Source organism: Patiria miniata, unplaced genomic scaffold (genome assembly GCF_015706575.1).
Source record: "Patiria miniata isolate m_02_andy unplaced genomic scaffold, ASM1570657v1 HiC_scaffold_23, whole genome shotgun sequence".
NCBI lineage: Eukaryota > Metazoa > Echinodermata > Asteroidea > Valvatida > Asterinidae > Patiria > Patiria miniata.
In genome coordinates, this window is record NW_024037062.1 from 4,400,822 (window position 1) to 4,420,385 (window position 19,564).

A 19,564-nucleotide genomic window follows, 5' to 3' on the forward strand; every position below is an offset into this window, starting at 1 on the left:
AACGAGACCAATTTTTTTTTTTTTTGATGTGACATCGCAATAAAGGCAGGCAATGAGTACACCACCATCTTTTCCTCAAAAAAAACATTGGTTAAAGTGGTCAGAAATTGCCTCAGATCGCACCACAGAGCATCTAGAATCCAAAAAATTTTCGGGGCCCTTCAGCGGGCCCCGAACCCCACGCCGTAATTTTTTGGACCCACTTTTGGGGGGGTCCAAAAAAATGTTTGGCCCCCCCCAAAAATTGTGTTCTGGATCCGCCCTTGAACGAATTCGGCAAACTTCGGAAATTTTCGGGAAAAGGAGGAATTCCTCCCGTTTGTCACGTGACGTAAATTGTAATACAATATATTACCGGTGTCATATGAATCGGACTCGTGTGAAAATCGGACTCTTTTTCCCTTTTATTGGTTAAACTCTCTCACGTGACCGGTCCCTCTCCTAATTATCTATGCATGAGCATGCGCAATACCACCAAAGAGTCCGTATTTCATAAAACCTAAATTCATGCTACACCCAACCTCGTCCCCAGTGCTTACTTTATTTCCAACCGTGTTTCCAATAGTGATGGGCGCGTACTGCTCGACACCCTGGGGTCGAGGTTGTGCTTACCGGCCGTGTCCGAAATGGGCTTCCAGAGGTACGGCTACGTCTATTGTCAGCGCGTCCCCGCGTATTTTCAATGGGCGCGGACCTAGACCTAGCTCTAGACAGTTGATTCGGATGCAGCCCTAGCTCTAGACAGTTGATTCGGATGCGGAAATAGTCAGAATTTTTGGTCTGGGAACCAGACTACCGGTGAATGAGCGAAGACCCGATAGGCCAATAGAAAGCGCCCGCTGATTGGTCAAAATCTAGGAAGTCAAGAGGCGGGGTCTTAACTAAAAAAAAAAAAGGGGGGGGGGCAATATTATTATCCAATAGCCTATCCGGCTCCCCCGGTCAAAAAGTGTGTGTACAGGTCATCCTATAGACTGAGGACTTGGGACAATGGGATGTATGCGATAACAATGGGCCCGACGCTGCCCGAGGACCTGGACACTAGTCCTCGGGAGTTCGTGTACAAACCTTATGGGAGCTCTCGAGAACAAGTTAAAGAACAAACAAAACGAAACGAAAGAAGGGAAGGGGCAGGTCCTCATGAGTATAGTAAAACAGGACTGGGTGTGTGTGCCCCCCCCCCCCCCCCCCGGATTTACGCTCCCGTGGACACTTTCATGTTATAAAATCACCTAAAGTAACAGCTGGCGAAGGCCAGAATCAAATTGTTCTTTCTGATTCCTGGCTCTGAAGGATTTGTTTAAGGGGTAATAAAGTCCGAGAACCATTTGACGCATGCCCAACGGTCGACTTTCGTAAAAATAGCAACGGCAAAAAAGAGGGATCCTAACCTGCTAATTAATCAGATTCGAACCAGCCCACCGACCCTGGCAAGTTCGGTAGACATCTGGGCTAGTTAGCAGGAGTAAGCAGGGCCGAGGTCGTGTCTCGAATAAGTAGTTTGTGAAGTTGGTTTTTTTTTTTTTGCTTTACAAGCACTCGGACGATACATTTACTAATGTCAAGTTTCTTCTTTCTTTAACTCAAAGGGTTCCAGGAGTTCAGTTGCAGCTACAGTTACAGTTTTTATCCATCTTTTACCCCGTATTAACACTGCGGCTGATGAGGGCTGTTAAACCAACCATCAGCCTCGCTGTCAATACGAGGTAAGGGCTGACAGACTTCCAAAGCCAATCACAGAAGATAGTATGTACATTGTATCCAGTAATCACGGCAGCTGCAATCAGGAGTGCAGGAATTTGTGCGCGCATGGTAAGTTTGGATGCTTAGAACTGGTGGATGGAGATATTTTCTTTAAAAACAATCAAACAATTTTGCACATCAGTAACCCGAACGTGTGTAGAAATGTGGGCAATCAGTATTCAGAACAAATTATTGCAAAAAGAAGTATACAGTTAATATTTTATGAAATGAAAAATGTTTTATTAATCGAACAGTGCAAAACGAACTTGTTTTTCTTTCATTTTGAAAATGCATGTATAGGCCTATATAAATGCAAGTAAAAAACAAACAAAAACAGACTGAACAGACAATGGAATTAGACCAGCTTATCAAAAATAAATGGAACGAGGCAAGAAAATCGGAAAATAATGTTTTTTTTGTTTGGATAAAGCAAACGGAGAAACCAAAATCTTGAGCAAAGATTGCATTTCAGTTTTGATTATACTAAAATACATGTACACAGGAGTGAAATGTGCCACCTCTTTATCACTTAGTGCAGACCAAACGGAGATTTACTGACTATGGAATGTGCAACTTACATTGTAAGTCTAAACATAAAAGGGAAAAGTCTTCCGCCAAAGTCAGGATACTTAAGAGGAAGTTGATAAAATTGTATAAGCTACACAAATCAAAAGATTCTAAGGTGATCAGGCTGTCCATCAGGCCATTTCATGTAGATTTGTTGTCTATTTCCGTGTGTTGCTTCATTTACTCTTTGGTGGGATAACATGCAATGTACTCTTCTTCTGGTAGCATTAACCTTTTACTTTCTTAATTTGCATCTTGTATAAATAAGGTTTAATACCCTCATGTTGCAGTTTATTCAATTGTTTATTTTCCTGGCACATATCCCTGGCTGTAGTTTATGCAATGCATTGATTCTGTTCGTGGTTTGGTTGCTTAAATGACAAATAAAATAATAACAAAATAATTGTTGTACCATGTACAATGTTCATAATTCAATGTGGAAGTGACTAATTAGTAATTTCCGATTGTTTGTGCAAGAAATTCAAGCGTTTCAAAACTAAACAATCTGTAATAATTTGGCTCCTATTCAAGGTTGTTCTAGGTTCTTTGAATTTACAGACACGCACGTCAAAATTAATGAACCTACATGTGATTTATTTGTTTTGTTGGATTTTTTGGCAAATTTGTTTCCTTCAGACTTTGAGTAGTTCAATATTACATAATCTCTATGTAAACACTCCAAAAACATATATTTTGCTATTATGCAACACATAACATTGATGAAAAATGAGGCAAAATTGCTTCAGCAAGGTTTACCACGCCCACTTGGGGGTCAACATGCAAATTGAGGTCAAAGTAATACATTAGTACATGACTCCACCCAGCTAGCAGGTGCTGAGCGAAGTGCAGCATCCTGCTAGTGGTCTACAGAGACCCCACAGGGTTTGTTTATAACTAATTACAGAGTCCACAGTAAAACTCTTAACATACTCATTAAATAATAGGAATAACTGAACTATCCGAGGGATACGAAAGTTTCATAGCATTTGGGTGTTTTCCAGCATGATATTTTTACTTTCAAGGAAAATGGGTTTGCGATCACTACCGACTTTTCCTAACATGTATTTCGAAAATTCAGTGTTCAGTCTTAGTGCTATCCCAAGAAATCAGTTAATTTTAATACAATTTAAAGGCAATATACAACATTTGCAAACATAAAAAAAACCTACAAAGTTATTATAAAATACCTTACTGAACAGTTAGGCAATGACAGTCTAAAGCATCCTGTAAAATCATGGCACCTTGTGTGCTGACATTTTTAAGAACTCAGGTGGAATTTTGTATTAATTTCCAACGACGGTCGTCCTACCGTTTTTGGGAAAAAGTGGTTTGTTTTTTTCAATACTGACTCCAATTTACCAAATTAATCGGTTACACATCTGTGCATGGGTACAAGCCAGCTAGACTGGTTCCCTTACCTTACAAATCCCCAACAACTATAAATTGCTTGTTTCATCTGAAGTGGGGTCAGGGAACCAGACTACAAGAAGACAATTTTCTTGGTTTTTCCAGCATCTGCGAACACAAAACTTTAAAGAGGTCAGTGTAACAATATTTGCTATAAAATACTAACCCCAAAAATCCATTCATTTCTGAAAATTAAAGCAAAAGCAAATGTTGTATATTTCTTTTAAATGAGTGTGAGATTTAGCATCAGACAGCAGATTTATTGGAATAGCACTTTGAAACTTTCATTTAAATTTCCATAATACAAGTTTGTAAAGATCTATTGTATTTTCAGATATTAATTTGGCCGGAAAGGTGTACATAACACTTTCAAATACTAATCAAATATGGTAAAAATTATGTGGTGTCCGTGCTACATCGTTACACTGTTTTACTTTAGAATATTATGCTGAAAAGTGTCCCAATGCTCAAAAGCATTCTTAAACAACCACAGGAGCCAGAACAAACATTGTTGATAATATCTGGTTACTCTGAGCAACCCCTTATTGATAATATACAAATATGTCCAAATGTCACAAAGCGTTCCCCAACTTCAAGGAAAGACCCATATCAGATCAGAATCAGCCAGCTGACCACCGCAGGCTTGGGGCTGAAAGTAAGCAATTACAATTTTAAGCAAATATGTGTGGGTGTGATGAGATCTACTCAGTCAGCTTGTACAGACTCCGTGCACAAGTACCCCCCCCCCCCCACGTCAAGACAGGGGTGGTTGGGGGAGACCACTGGGAGAGACATTTGAATGCATTGATGACAACGCCCGACACTATGAAGACGCTATGGCTTTGTGCACGTTCAGAATAAAAATAACTCATACATACTTCATGCTATACGTGCGCTATATGTGCCCCATCCACAGGGCTCTCAAGCTGGTAAAAAGCGTCTTCTCCTGTTCCTGTTCGGAGCCCATAGGTTCTTCACAAAAGCCGTTCACATACGGGGTTTACAATATTATACTGTACAACTGTCAATGGTAAAATCGAACACTAGGCATGGTTCCTTTTCCAAGTAACATTCCAGTCGTTATTACCTCGTTTTTCAAATTTAAGATATTGATCCAAGTGTACTGGCTATTCTGGCTAACACCTAGTGATCAATCCCTTCCAGCTCTATATTTTCCCTGTCCGATGACAGATGACCATCAACCTGGACTTGAGCAACAGTCTCATATCTGGCTCCCCTTCGTAGAAAATACCAACACAGGGAGAGCAGACTAGCCTGGAGTACCAGCACAAGTAACCCAGTGCCAGCCATGGTGTGCCGAAATCCAGCAAGATCATGGATCCAGCATGCACGGCGAGAACCACATTCAATCTGCCACAGCTTACAGGTGGTGTCAATCAGACTGCCTGTTATGACTGGTGTTGGAATCACACCTTGAAAATGAAGAGTCAAAATACATACATGTGACTCGCTCTGAAAAAAATAATAAATACTTTTGATTTAAATACCTGAGGCTTCATGGGTTAATCTAAATCTAGTTTTAAGGGTCAATGCGATTAATTTTTCTTGGGAACACATTTTGTGCAACTTTCTATTCCTCTTAAATGTATGAAAACTATTTGACGTCCCTTTTTGAATAATTTTTTGAAAAGTGCACTTCTAAGGCCCCCAAAAAGTCTCCGGTTTCTGGTATGGAGCTTGCCCCAAAAGTGGTACGGCGACGCAGCTTCTTTTTTTTTTACCCAATTTTTGTTTTCTCTTCAAATGTCAGCTGATGTTGCAGATGACGCTTCGATCCCCTTAAAACTCTCAAAATATCCTTCAGAGTGCAGCTTGAGGTGGCCTCAATAAGGCCATAAGGCTTGAGAAGTATATTGAGCTAATTAAAAAGTGTTTACAGGTTCCAGATACACGACCATCGCTCCGTCAGTCTGGCATCCTGACACACAATTACAAAATTACAACACCGTCTGCAAATGGTGCCCGACTAAATTTAGTGCAAAATATATGGGGGCCCAGAGAGGCCACATAAAGCTTATACACAATTGTAACCCCATCTAAAAACACGTTAAAATTGTGCAGCAGCAGGATTCCAGTCAAACCAGTGAGTTTGGCGGTTTTGAGACCTCATCTTACATTGAAAAAAACACTTTTTAATTTTGCCGACGCGCGGGCATACCAGAAACCGGAGATTTTTTTTTTTGGCCTAACTACACATTTGAAGTTGTCCATGCTTTTCTGGCCAAATGAGAAGTTGCTGTGATATCATTTCAGGAATGTTCAGTTTGGGGATTTTCTGTTGTGAACATAAAATTTGCTCATTGAAAACATTTGTGAGAAAGGGTTGCTCACTGGCTTTACTGCATTGTTCTTATAAAAAAACGGAATCACCAAAGAAAAGAAATTTTATGACCGGAAAATATCCAAAATTCTGGCAAATTTTGGTGCAGAAATAGCTGTAACATTGAGGTTTCTGCACGGAATGACATCACAGTTTTGCTCATGAATATGGAAATTTGCATAGCATAAAAACCAAAAAGGCACCAAAATACCCTTCAATATGGCAAAACAAAAGTTGAAAATAATGTTAAATGGGACACAAAGGTGCATTTTCAAGGATTACACTAAAAAGAATTACATTGCATGAACCCTTTAAATCAGTGTTGTAATGAGTCACTGAAATTTGCGACTCAAGTCGAGTTGAGTCATTTGATCAACAAGGTTGAGTGAGTTGAGTCACAGTGTGTACTGCGGTCAAGTCGAAATTGAGTCAAAGTTTGGCTTGAGTCAATTCAAGTCACTAACATTTGAACACCATCTAATTAAGTGTCACAAAATGAGACAGATACTGGTTTATGATTCAGCATTTGTATTTATTTTGATGTGTTTGTTTGTTTGTTTTCTGTATCATATCATCTGTATCATAATGGCTTGCTAAAGCCCCTGTCACACAGTGCCGTTCTCTAGCCCTGTGCGAAATACGATGGTTACGACCCCCAAAAATATTGAAACGTGGCTAGGACGCGGGAAATTAAAAACAAATTATGGCTCCAGTCTGGGTTCCCAAACCATAATCTGTGTGTGCCCCGTCCTCATCTAGTCCAAGCAATTCTCAGGCAGTTCTATTCAAGACAAAAGTGGCTCACACTCTCGTCCCATAACCGTCCTCGTCCCGTCCCAGCCGTTGGCATCAAGTCTATCATGTGCTTATCCCATGCTAGCAACGGGGAGAGGTCTGGGTACGCACTGTGTAAGCAAGGTATAGACGTAGGAGAATCGTGAGTGAAAGACAGTCCTAATGCAGCTCCGTGCATGCAGTGTTCACAACGATGCTCCCGACTGCCATCCCGTCGGCCCCACGTCCAGGTCGTTTGAGTGCCCCATGCCCTGACCTTGCAGCGTCCTCACCCCGTTGTGAATAGGACGGGAGAGTCTCCCGTTTGTTTTGAACATGCTCAAAACAGTCGGGGCACTTAGCTGTTCTGTCAGGACCTTGCAGTGTCTATCACGACCTATGCACGAGCTCCCCGTTCAGAGCAGTTGCTGTCAAGTTCTCGTCCAGTTTCGCCGCTGTCTATGGTCATGACACCATCGGGATGACGGAACGGCACTGTGTGACAGGGGCTTTAACCTCTCTATGAACTGAAGGTTTCTATTGATACATGAACACTGAATGGCAAAAAGTGAATGCTCAATGGCAGAGCCATGGAGTATATATTAAATGTGAAAAGGATTTGAATTGAATGCTGTTTCTCATCGGTAGATCTGTGCTTAATTCACATTGACCACTGATTTACCAATCTATAAACTTTACTTACCAATCACATACTGGAGACACTTTGTGATACCATAGGCAAACGTCTTATCCCTGGTGTCAACACTCCTAATAAAGATATTGTCACAGTGTGTTAGAAATAGTGTTGTAGTCGAATCCATCACTAGTCCCTCCAAGTCCTCGACTACTACGACATCCAGGATACATGTATCATTGGAATAACTTTCTTGCTTTATTCATAAAGGTTCAGTCAGTTTATAATGCTTATTAAACCCTTATCAAAACTAAGCTGATTTCATCCTTGCAATGCTGCTCAAACTCTGCATTCATATTCAGACAAGGTGATCCAAGGATTGCACGTGTCACCTTTTTTGCGGTCGATCCCTATATCATGTTTTGTGTTCTTAAAAAAAGTCAAATTTTGTGCATTTTAAAAGAACGACCTCAAATGACACCTAGATGACCTTTGACCTCCAATTTCGGAAGAGTTGTGATGAACCCCCCCCCCCAGGATCACTCCATCCAAGTAAAGTTCAAAATCCATCAAGTTCTGCAGACAAAGAAACATTTGAAGTATATTTGAACAATGACCTCTGATGACCCCTACATGACCGCAGGGTTCTCCCCTTGAACAAACATGCGTATTGGCCCCATACACTGGAATTGCAGCCCAATACGCAGAAAAAATTGCCAATCACATTTTTCAGATCACATTATTACACACGCCATTAACATACACAATACAATCGTTACACACACTGTTATTTCATCTTACCAAGCAAAATCTTGACAAAAAGCCACATATTCTGACATATGTGTGATCAAAATGCACATGCATGACACTGAAGCTGTGTTGCCGTATGAGTTCAAGTGCCGCAGCGGCCGCCGGTAGGCCAGTGCCATCGTAAAAAATACCAAACAAACATTGATGGAGAAAGAGAATTCCTGCGAATAAATTCCCAGAACGTGATCTCTCTTTTCTGTGTATGTTTTTTCTATTTAAATATATTTATAATGAGGTTGTACTGCTCATACTTGAAGTGAAACAGTAACATATTCGGTCACACCACGTGGTTCGTTGCCCGCTACAATACACAGTGCAGGTATGTCGTGACTAATGTTGAGCATAGTGATGTGAATGACGAAAGGCATGTAATCGAGGGCAGAAGTTATTATTTTTTTCTTGGCCTTATTTCTTAATTTGGAACTTACTTTTAATCCATACTTTTTCAGTTCAGGGAGTTGCAATGTTTGTGTAATGTTGATTCTTTTTTCAATAAAATATTATAAATCTCCTCTGAATTTTAAGGAAAAATCTACCTTAAAGACCACCACAATTATTCTAAAATGCACCAGAGAGCTTCTTAAGTTAAAAATTTTTGCGGGGCCCTTAAGTTGGCCCCAAACCCCACGCCGTGGCTTTGCAAGTTGCAGGAATGAGATTGTTAATTTTAAAAAAGTCTGACAATTGGAAAACTTTTCTGAAAGATGCATTTCTTTTTATAGATATGTATTTCTCTCAGATTTAAAATGTCTGCTTTCAAACAAGAGTCTGACAAATCTCATGCCTGAAGTTGTTGAATCACGACAAAGCTTCCCCCCACAGGTTTGAAAATTCCTGGGGACAACCCTGAATTGACCTTTGACCTTACTAATCCGATGAAGAATTGTGTCTTCCCAACCAAGGGCTCACCGCATCTCTGTTTCATCCAAATTAATGAAAGCATGTAGAAGTTACACACTTTTGTTTAAAAACCTAACCTCAACTTTAACATACTTACAGGGATATGGTCACACAGAATTTAGTGTCCCCACAACTTTGTTTAGGTGCCACAACAAAATTGCTTAGCACTTTCATGAATATCAATGGACACAATTGTCTTCATAATATTGCTATTAACATGTACACCTCATTCAGTGTCAATGAGAACCCTCACAAAGGTTATTTAACATGGTTCCTACCTTACTACAGTCAAAATCAATGGTGCCCCCTCAGTTGAAAAAATGAAGACAAAGGTGATGACACATATGACGAATGGGATGAGTGTATTGCACTGATATGCACATGCTCCCTTTACTACAGCCCACACACTGCTGACTGAGGTGGCATTTTGCACAACATCGGATGATGAAAGGTCATCAACATGAAGACAGGAACAGTTCACAAATTGCTGAAGGTGAAATAATAATGATAGGTTGCAACAGATGATATGATGTATGTGAAACCACACAAGTACCCCTCTCCGTTTGCAAAGGGAGAGTTGGGGGAGATCACTGGGAGGGAATGCATCACTGTTGTCACATGATGTGTCCCACCCACTTGGGCTTTGGAAGTGGTAAAAAAAAGCCATCTACTGTGGGGGGGGGGGGGGGGCCTCGGGGGCGCTAATTCAGCCCCCCCCCCCCAAGAGGTCAATTTTCTTTCAGTCCCACGATTTGACATTGTGATATGAATATTAGAGTAGTATAATAGGGGTATAAATGGTGCCACCAACGTCAAAATGGTCCTCCCCCCCTCCCCCCAAAAATATTTTCTGCGGCCAAAAATTTTGGGCAACATTTTTTTTTAAATTCAAACTTCTTACAAAATTTGATTAAAAAAAAAATTGTGTGCCCCCAAGCCAAATCCTGGGTGCGGAGTGTGCATGGAGACCAACTATTTCTTTCTTGTACGTTTTTGCATTAAAAAAAATGTTGTCACTATTGTGCCTAAAGTTCAATAGATGTCTGTTTCACTTATAAAGTGCTTGTATTTGTAAACTTTGTGTTAATGTTCGTAGTCTGTTTCACCAATGTATTTTTTTTCTTGTGAACAGTACTTTGCTTAAATATATTTAATAATTTGTAAATGTATGCAGGGTCCCAATGGAAACCAGTTTAACTGTTTGGGCATACCCTGGCCTGGGTAAAGAAGCATAATAAATTAATAAAACTAGTTTGTTAGCTATTTTAAAGTTTCGTAACTAACAACCATGCATAATATACTGTTGAACTTAATCAAGAATAATTTACCACACTGAATCAGAAGGTACATTGTAGGATATGGAAAAGTATAAATAATACATTTTCATTGGCGAAAATTAGCCAAAATATAAACAAGTGATGATGCATTGCACTGCATTCTGCTGCTTGCAAAACATTTCAAAACACTGTGCTGATTAAAGAGTTGTCCATCAGGTTACACCCTTTCCAGTCCCTAACTTCATCAATTCTTGTTCCAGACGAGTCAAATCACTGACTTAAGGAGGAAAAAGGATCAATGTGATTACCAGCACAGACTTGACAAAAAGTCTCTTGTGTTGTCTCAATAGAAATAAACATAAATATTCAATACAAACCATGGAGTCCGCTGCGTCAAACTTCTGAGTACACCCAGCAAAGCATGGACTCATGTATGTGATTTGCTCAGCTTGGAAGCACACCATCTGAAATGTGTCATGTCTGCAATTACAGTCCATGTTGCAGGATGATGTCAAGTTAGGAATAGCTACTCTGAAATCAAACAAAGTGCAAAAACAACTGAGCAATCCATGGATCCTTACCAAGACTAGGCTTGCCAGGTGGAGCTGGACAAGAAAACATGAAGTCAGTAAGTCAGTAAGATGACCGTATGGGGGAGTAATTCAGTAAGTCATCAGTCAGTCAGTATGTCGGTCGGTAAAGTACCGGTAAGTCAGTGATGTTTAATATCAACGATATCACATACTTTACAGTCCACATGTGTTTTATTTGCTGCTGATGCTTTGATCTACACGTATTACCCAATTAGTTCCAACTCTGATGTCACTGTCCTCCAACAAGATCTTGATAAGATGTGTAACTGGTGTTCTTCAAATATTATGAAATTTAATGTCGTTAAGTCTAAACTTATGCACACAACTAGAAAACGTAACTTTACGCCTCCTGTTTATACATTGAGTGGTTCCCCTGTAATGTCATTTAAGTACCTTGGAGTTACACTGAATGCTCAGCTTGGTCTGACTGATCATGTCAAGGATATAGTCTCCCGTGCTAATAGAATGCCGAGTTTGATCAAAACTGTTGCTTTTAATTCGTCAGTTAGTGCCAAACTCTGTTTGTAGAAGAGCCTTGTTCTGCCTGTGCCTGCATGGTTACCTCATACTCATGGACAGGAGGAGGCTCTTGAACGCATACAGAGGCAGGCTACTCAATATATTTTGGGACAAAAAATTGGTGACTGCTCTATGTTCCGACACCCCTATGTTCAGTGGCGCACCCAGGATTTGATTTGGGGGGGGGGGGCTCACAATTTATTTTTTAGAAGTTGAATTTTTTTTTAAAAATTTTGCCCAAAATTTGTGGCCGCAGAATTTTTTTTTGTTTTTTTGGGGTGGGGACGGACTATTTTGACGTTGGTGGCGCCACTTACACCCCTATCATACTACTCGAAAATAGGCCACTTACATATCACCAAGGTCAAATCGTGGAACTAAAAAAAAAAATACCCCCCCCCCAAAAAAAAAAAAATTGACAACCTCTGGGGGGGGGGGGGGGCTCAAGCCCCCCGAGGGCCCCCCCCCCCCTTGGGTGCTCATGTTCCGACACCCTTATGATCCGACAACCCGCACATAAGATTGTGTTACTCCTGGTTCGGGTTAGGAATAGGAATATGTGCAGTCGGAACATAGGAATGTCGGAACATAGAGGGTTAACCCAAAAAGTTGGGGTTATGTCTTATACCGACATAGTTTGCTCACTGAACTGGCTTGCTCTTTCCAATCGTCGTAACATGCTGTTGATTTCCTTTGTAATTAAGTGTCTTTTAACTTAATTCGCTGTGATACAGTAAGTAATTATGTCCATGTTAATCCTAGGTATCCTGATGTACTGACATTTAAACATTTATATGCTAGGACCCAGACTTTACACACGAGTGCTATTCATCGATTCCCTAGGATTTGGTCTGCTCTGCCACCAGAATTTAGAAATTCTAGTATGTTAGATTCCCTACCCAGATTTCTTACTGCCCTGAGAACAGAGATATCTGATATAGTGACTTAGTTATTGCGCAATTCTAATTGTTGGGGGGGGGGGGGGTAGTGCCAGTTAGTGAATACAAGTACAGGGTTCGACAGTTAATGGGTGTGGTTTTGATGTCAGAGTGCAATCCCCTTTAGCATTTTTTAATGTCATGTGTATTATACTGTTATTTTTAATGGGGGGGGAATTCTGATTTTCTCTATTTTTGGTGTGAATAGGACCTTGTGTAATATATAGGGTGGGGTCATTTTTTTTTTTGCTTTTTGCTAAACTCTACCTTCCCATAAACTCGGTGCACAATACCGCCCGGGTGCATAAAATATGCTGCAGGTTTGTGCTCATTTTCTGTGCAAGCCATGCATGCCAGGGTTGGTGATTTTTGTATTTCAAAAAAATAAATATATAAATTAGATTTATAAATTAAAATTTAAAACGGATCCTTTTTTTTTGAACTTTCAAAATACTGATTTGTCTCAAAATCTGTCTACCCTTACACCCATCAACAAAAGAAACAAAGATTAATCGGAACAACTCCAACGAGTGGTCGGGTTGTGCCCGACCACTCAAAGAAAGAACTAGAGATTCGCGTTTGTTGTTACAAACGCAGAGTGGTTGGGTAGACAACTATTTGATGAAACACTGTATATTTTAATTTAGAATTTAGATTTTGAAATTAATTCCATTCCAGTACAATCAATTATTTTGTTTAAAAAAACGTCTTTGACGGTGTGATAAATTTCAGTAAACATTCTGTGTACATATGCAAGTTATATCTTGCTTGATGACGTCATTATTCCAAAACGGGAAGTGAATACTGACTGAGTTCCGATTGGATAAATGCTCATTGTGAAGTTAAATAATGTATGAAAATTTGGAAGTGTATGTATTCATAACACGTCTTCTACCTTCCGGTTTGATGACGTAACAGTATTGGAAGCAAAGGTGAAAATTGTAATGGATATCTTATTCGGGCTAAGATCGACATGGATCAATTGATAGAATTGCATTTAAAATATGATCATTTTCAAATTCTCATAGAAGTAACTTCCGGTATGATGCCATCATGAATTTGCAAACTTGCCAAGTTATCTGTGGTTAATCAAAGATGATCAAAGGGCCATTTGGTAAAATTTGAACGGATGGTTTTCAAATTAAAGAAAGCAAACACTATTTCATGTGCCGCTGGGGGCGCCCTTTAGAAAGATGACGTCATCACGCTATTTTTTTGTGTCTGGCATTCCTCAATAAACACTTTCACAATTTGTATGTGTGTAGTAAAATGCTTCCGCTTTTGAGTTATATTCGGTTATTATTGCACTTCCGGTAACACCGGAAGTGAAGGTCAAGCGGTTTTGTGTTACTCACGGCATAGTCTACAACCTCATGAAAAAACGAAAACGATTCTCTATTTAGTTCAAAAGATATAGCGCAAACTATTTTGTCAGAATTTGCCCTGAAATCGCTAGTAAATTGATACCTGATGACGTCATGATGACGTAACAAAATGTAGAACATCTTCGTTACATGGTACAAGTTCACACTAGGTTTTAGGATCATACCGTAAAGCGTTTGGAAGAAATTTTGCTTTGTTTTGATTTCAAGCTAACGTCTTCATTTTGATTTCACCTAACTTTGACCTTCCGGTAGCCCCGGAAGGAAAGGTCAAACGACTTTCAAAAATGGTTATCAAGGTATTGTCCATCAGATCACAAAGTATGAACGCGATCGTTCATTTTGTTCAAGAGTTATAATTGACGGAAAATTGTCATATTTTGACCAAAAATCGTTTGTAATTTGACACCCGATGACGTCATCGTAACATTAGAGTACCACCACTTGGGATGAGGGTTCATATACACTGAAAGTTACAAGTTCATATCATAAACCGTCTAGGAGAAAACCCGCAGAGAAGTATTGTCCGGAAAAAAAGAAAAAGAAACAAAGATTAATCGGAACAACTCCAAAGAGTGGTCGGGTTGTGCCCGACCACTCAAAGAAAGATTAATCGCAACAAATCCAAAGAGGGGTCGGGTTGTGCCCGACTACTCAATAATGGAACAATCTTATATAGCGCAAAACATAACAGAAAGAAATCTTGATGTGCTTTACAATTGGATATGACAAGACAAAGTTAGTGACATCTTTACAATGTGTAGACCTAGTTATAAGCCTGGTGAAATACATGTAGGTGAGATTTGAGGGTGGATTTAAACCAGTAAAAAGTGTCTATAGTTCGAAGAGGGGTTGGAAGGGCTTCCACAGCCTAGTAGACTTGTTTTTGGGTGTCATTGTGGTGAGGAGTCCCTGATGAGATGACTTAAGCATTCTTAAGAGCTCGTATGGAAGGAGCAGGTCGATAATGTATTTTTGTATTGGATACGCTGCTTAATGGGTAACCAATGATGGTCTTTGAGGATTGACCTGTGGGCGCATGCTAAGGTGACTATCAAAGATCACTCCTAGATCACGAACCGACTCGAAGGGTTTAGCCTAGCAGTCGCCAGAGGTTATAGGGATATCACTGCACTCTGTCTGGTGTGTGATGAAGAATGGTGAAGGGCTTCCATTTTGCCGTCTATAACTACAGTTTGTTTTCTGCCTGACAAATACGAACCAAACCAGTCTACGGCTGTACTCCAAATATTTGGTTCAGTAGGGTAAGCAGGATTGAGTGGTTGGTCTACAGTGTCGAAGGCTGAGGAGAGGTCCAGGAAAACGAGAACTGCCCCATCTTCTGTGTCCAGGCTGTGTAAGACATCATTGTAGACGCGAACCAGAGCTGTTTCGAGGCTATGATTGCATCTATCAGAGATGCCACCAATATATCAATAAAAAGCCTGAAACACTACTAAAAAATCTGAAACTGCCCTTACCCACTTTCAAAAATGTGTTTTCTCTGGATGTTTCAGACCAAATCCAGCACTTGTAATTTGTCACATTTTTTGAAAAAAAACCCTGAATTCAGGTTAAAACCTGAAAAGTGGCATCTCTGGTCTATAGGGGGACTGGGATGCAGCAAGCAGAGAGTGTTTGGTTGGTGAGAAGCAAGTTGCTGGCTGACTACTTGTTTCATCACCTGTGCAATGAATGGCAAATTGAAGATGGGTCTGTAATTCTGCAAGATCTCGGGGTTGAGAGTTGGTTTCTTAAGTAAAGGAGTGATGAGTGCAGACTTGACAGCTGATGGGAACACTCCATGCTGAAGTGACTGGTTCGTCATATCAGTTATCGCTGGTAGGAGAATATCGATACAGCTGCTAATCACACTAACAGCAGCAGGGTCGAGGGAACAGGTGCAGACCACGTACTTTATCTCTTCAAAGAAGCTGACAAAGTGTTGAGCAAGGTCACTCTTTGAGTTGCGAGACGGCAGAACCTGTGGAGGTTTTTCGACTGTCCAGCTCTAAATGACTCGAACAAGGTCACTCTGGCTACTATTTTTGATCTTTTCCTGATGGTAACTTTTCTTTGTGATCTTTAGCGAGGTTTGATACTCTGAGGTGGCTTGATGCATTGCCTGATAGTCAACAGCTAACTTTGACTTCATCCATTGCCTCTCTTTGGAGGGCTTCTTGCGTTTTAATGCTCAAAGAGATTCATTGCAAGCTTGCAAAATCGATGGCCCGGAGGTTGCGAAATTGATTTTTGTTTTTTGTGTAGTTAAGGTGTGATAAGGCAGCAAGGAAAATTACAGCCATGTGATCTGATGGCATGGCGTTAACAACAGACACACTTTTAAAACAGTGATCGTTTTCACTTACAATCAAAAGGTCCAGTGTGCCCAGGTGAATGTGTAAGTTGGGTCACCAACTGCTTGAGACCAGCAACAGAGAGGATATCACTCGATGACTGTCTCATGATGCTGCGGGCAATCAACGCGAATGTTGAAATCCCTGTATCTACACATTATATTACATACACATAATGTTGAAATCTACACATTATGTATTCAGATTTGCGACTTCTGCGACACCTACAACTGAATAGAAATTTAGTTCAATTCTGTTTTTCAAAGACCTTACCTGTTTTCACCGAAGTCATCATTTATGCCAGCTATGGATTGGTTGTCACATCCAAACACAAAGAGAAGTACCTGGAATACAGCAGCGGTGCAGACACAAGCCAAGCAGAGTTTGGTCTGGCCAACAACCTGTAGTTTCCATCGCCTGCACAGATAACCACCTAGGATACTACCCAAACCCAGGGCTGGTATCATGATGGCTGTTTGAAACACAAACATGCAGAGTTAACATGAAGAACACATTTAGGACACTCTTGTCAAATCACTTGCATGAATGACTCATGCAAGTTGACCAATTAAAAAATGGGGCCGTATCATGAGTCCGATGCCTCATAAGTCCGAAATTTTGGACTTATGAGGCGTCGGACTTATGAGGCATAAATTTATTTATTCCGCCTCATAGGTCCGATGCCTCAAAAGTCCGACGTCGGAAAAACAAGGCGTTTAAATTGTCAGACTTACGAGGCGTCAAAGCTATGAGGCGTCGGACTTATGAGGCGTCGGACCTATGAGGCGTCAGACTTATGAGCGGACCCCTTAAAAATTATGTCTAGGTGAAGATTAATCGCATCAACAACATTACCATTATACCACAAAATTCATTGGTTATAAACTGATCAAGCAACACACATCCATTTCATGAATTTGTATATGACCATCAGATGAAAACCGCAAAGTGTATTGGCTGCGTAAAAAACTTGGCTAAGACATGCAATTACACATGCAGCTGAATCCACTAACCCCAGATGCGTGTGTAAATGCCATCTGTAGCTAAGTAATTGGTGGCAGTGGCGGCAAATTGTTGTGTATTTTTTGTCCCTTCTGCTTTATACAACACGCTTAAATTAAAGTCTTGGCAATAGACCATGAACAAGAAATGTACACCTGAGTGTACCCATGCTAATGGGACATGCACAGGTGCTTTAGCCTGTGACTTAAATAAGATAAAATTCCTTAGGTTGTCAAAATAAAATAAAAATCATTCTCGAAAAGACTCAAAGGCCCATCAATCTTAAATAAATACCATTGTAGGTCCATAGATAAATACCATCGTACTACAAAAACACAGTTTTTTATACACCCTTTGAAGCAAATTGCATTTCTGCAAATTGCCATGGACCATGCCACTATAGAGAACATTGTATATTGGGACAATCTCAATAATAGACCATGACTTGATAAGACCTCACTCTTTGAAATAATACAATTAAGGTTCATTAGCAATGACATCTTGTACATGTATTATCTGACCCATGCCACCCAATCCTCGAACTTACCCACAAGAATATTGACAAGACTAGTTGGCAGGCCAAACTGTGACTCAATGTATTTTGGGAAGAAACTAAGTAGGCCTGTGATCAATCCAGAGGTTACAAATGCAAATGATGCCAGCAAGTAGGATCCATTAGTGAGAACCCTGAGCAGGGAATTCAACAGAGCTGAAATTATAATTAAAGAAGACAAAAATTACAATTCTTGACAGAAGCATCTGACGACCCTAAAAACACGTTATGAGGTTAGGGAGATGAAAATCGATCACGCATACTTTGCACCATATAATAAAACATACAAAATGTTTGCAGGAAAATAAAATGGAATCTGTTGAAAAGCACGGGCAGTACATCACTAAAGATGTACTACCTGTCTTCCTCATTTAGTTAGATTTTTTCTTCAAACAAATGTTGACTTTTAAACATTTCATGTAAATGAAGATACCCCTTTCCCCCTATTTTAACATCTGAAAGGCTATCGTTTTGTGCACAAACAGATCTGGCCTACGAGTTCGCTCGTACCCCCCACCCTGCAAACAGGACGCTGAGATACTCTGATGAATTCATGCTCTGATTGGTTGGATTTTGCGTTACCTGTCACCTGCGCGTCATCACGGTCTTGACTCTGCAAGGTTTGAAACGGCCGTTAAGACTGATTCATTAATCTTTTATTCCAGTTTAGAGATTTTTTTTTTCATTGAAAAGCGTAATAATGTAGGAAATTCTGTAAAACTTATCTGTATTGTAAATTCACAATTCCCATCACTTGCTCAGGCTCCGTTTCGAATCACGAACAATCGGATTGCATTATGCGATGCTCAAAATTTTGTCCACATGGTCCGCAATGAAACAGAAATCACATCTGGTATCGAACGTGTGCATTTCTATGGGAAGTTTTCGGATAGCATTTGCGCACATTATCTAACTGCGGTCTTGAACAGCTGCAGCCAAATGCTTTATACATAGGTCATAGGCCACTTCCTTCACAGGATTCTTTGAAGCTCATCAACGTATCCCAGCGTCCTGTTTGCCGGGTGGGGGGGGGGGGCAACGAGTGAACACTACGAGTAGCTTTATACCTGGTACCCCCATTATCGGTTCTAATTATTGTTGGGCTAAAAATAATTCAAAAACGTGTAAGTAATTATTCAATTGCTAAACTAAAATAGCCAATTTGGATGCAATTTTCTTTATCTGCATTTCCTAATCGAAATATGTATCGCTTGAAATTTGTGACAAATGTGACATCATACTACAGGTTACTTCTGGAAAGCGGGTCACGTTATAGCATTATCACCATTTGACACCAGAGTCCATTCCATTACATACATGTACATGTACCTTTAATCCCACCAAGTTTCAGTGTACTGAGTATGGGTTCAGAGCTCTTGCTGTCATCAGGTACTGCACTGTCGACATCATCATTTGCAATTCTCCATTTCCTTGGCAGCTGTTTTGGGTAACCAAGAAATGGAATCCCAGAGAGCACAAGAATAAATGCTACAAAGATGAACAACAACCACCAAGCAGATACCCATGCCTTATCAGTATGGGTTAGAGTTGTTTGGGTACGATAGAAGTCCACCCAAATCAGGGAAGCAGCTGAACTGGCCAGAAATCCAAGGACAACACCAATACCATACATGCTGGACACTATTCCTGGAATATCAGACAAGACCAATCAAATACTTTAGTGGTTGTCCAAATAACAGTAGTGTTTAACTATGAAAAAAGACACTACAGTACTACATGTATCAGTCAGAAGCATCGATGTCCTGT

General features: G+C 40.2%; 1 protein-coding gene across 2 annotated transcripts in view; it reads right to left on the bottom strand.

The window, feature by feature from the left end:
* Positions 1–2,006: 2,006 nt before the first annotated feature.
* LOC119731316 (solute carrier organic anion transporter family member 5A1-like) overlaps positions 2,007–19,564 on the bottom strand; it is a 49,679-nt gene continuing 32,121 nt past the window's right edge. Inside the window, exons 4-10 of one of the 2 annotated variants that reach the window (XM_038204466.1) lie at positions 19,127–19,444; positions 17,792–17,953; positions 16,516–16,714; positions 10,831–10,984; positions 9,455–9,663; positions 7,536–7,600; positions 2,007–5,150 (exon numbers count right to left, since the gene is read on the bottom strand). In XM_038204466.1, coding sequence (XP_038060394.1) covers positions 4,861–5,150; positions 7,536–7,600; positions 9,455–9,663; positions 10,831–10,984; positions 16,516–16,714; positions 17,792–17,953; positions 19,127–19,444 — 1,397 coding nt within the window. In that variant the 3' untranslated portion in view covers positions 2,007–4,860. Of the gene's footprint in view, positions 5,191–7,535; positions 7,601–9,454; positions 9,664–10,830; positions 10,985–16,515; positions 16,715–17,791; positions 17,954–19,126; positions 19,445–19,564 lie in introns of both variants that reach the window. The other variant, XM_038204467.1, reaches the window with a different exon arrangement.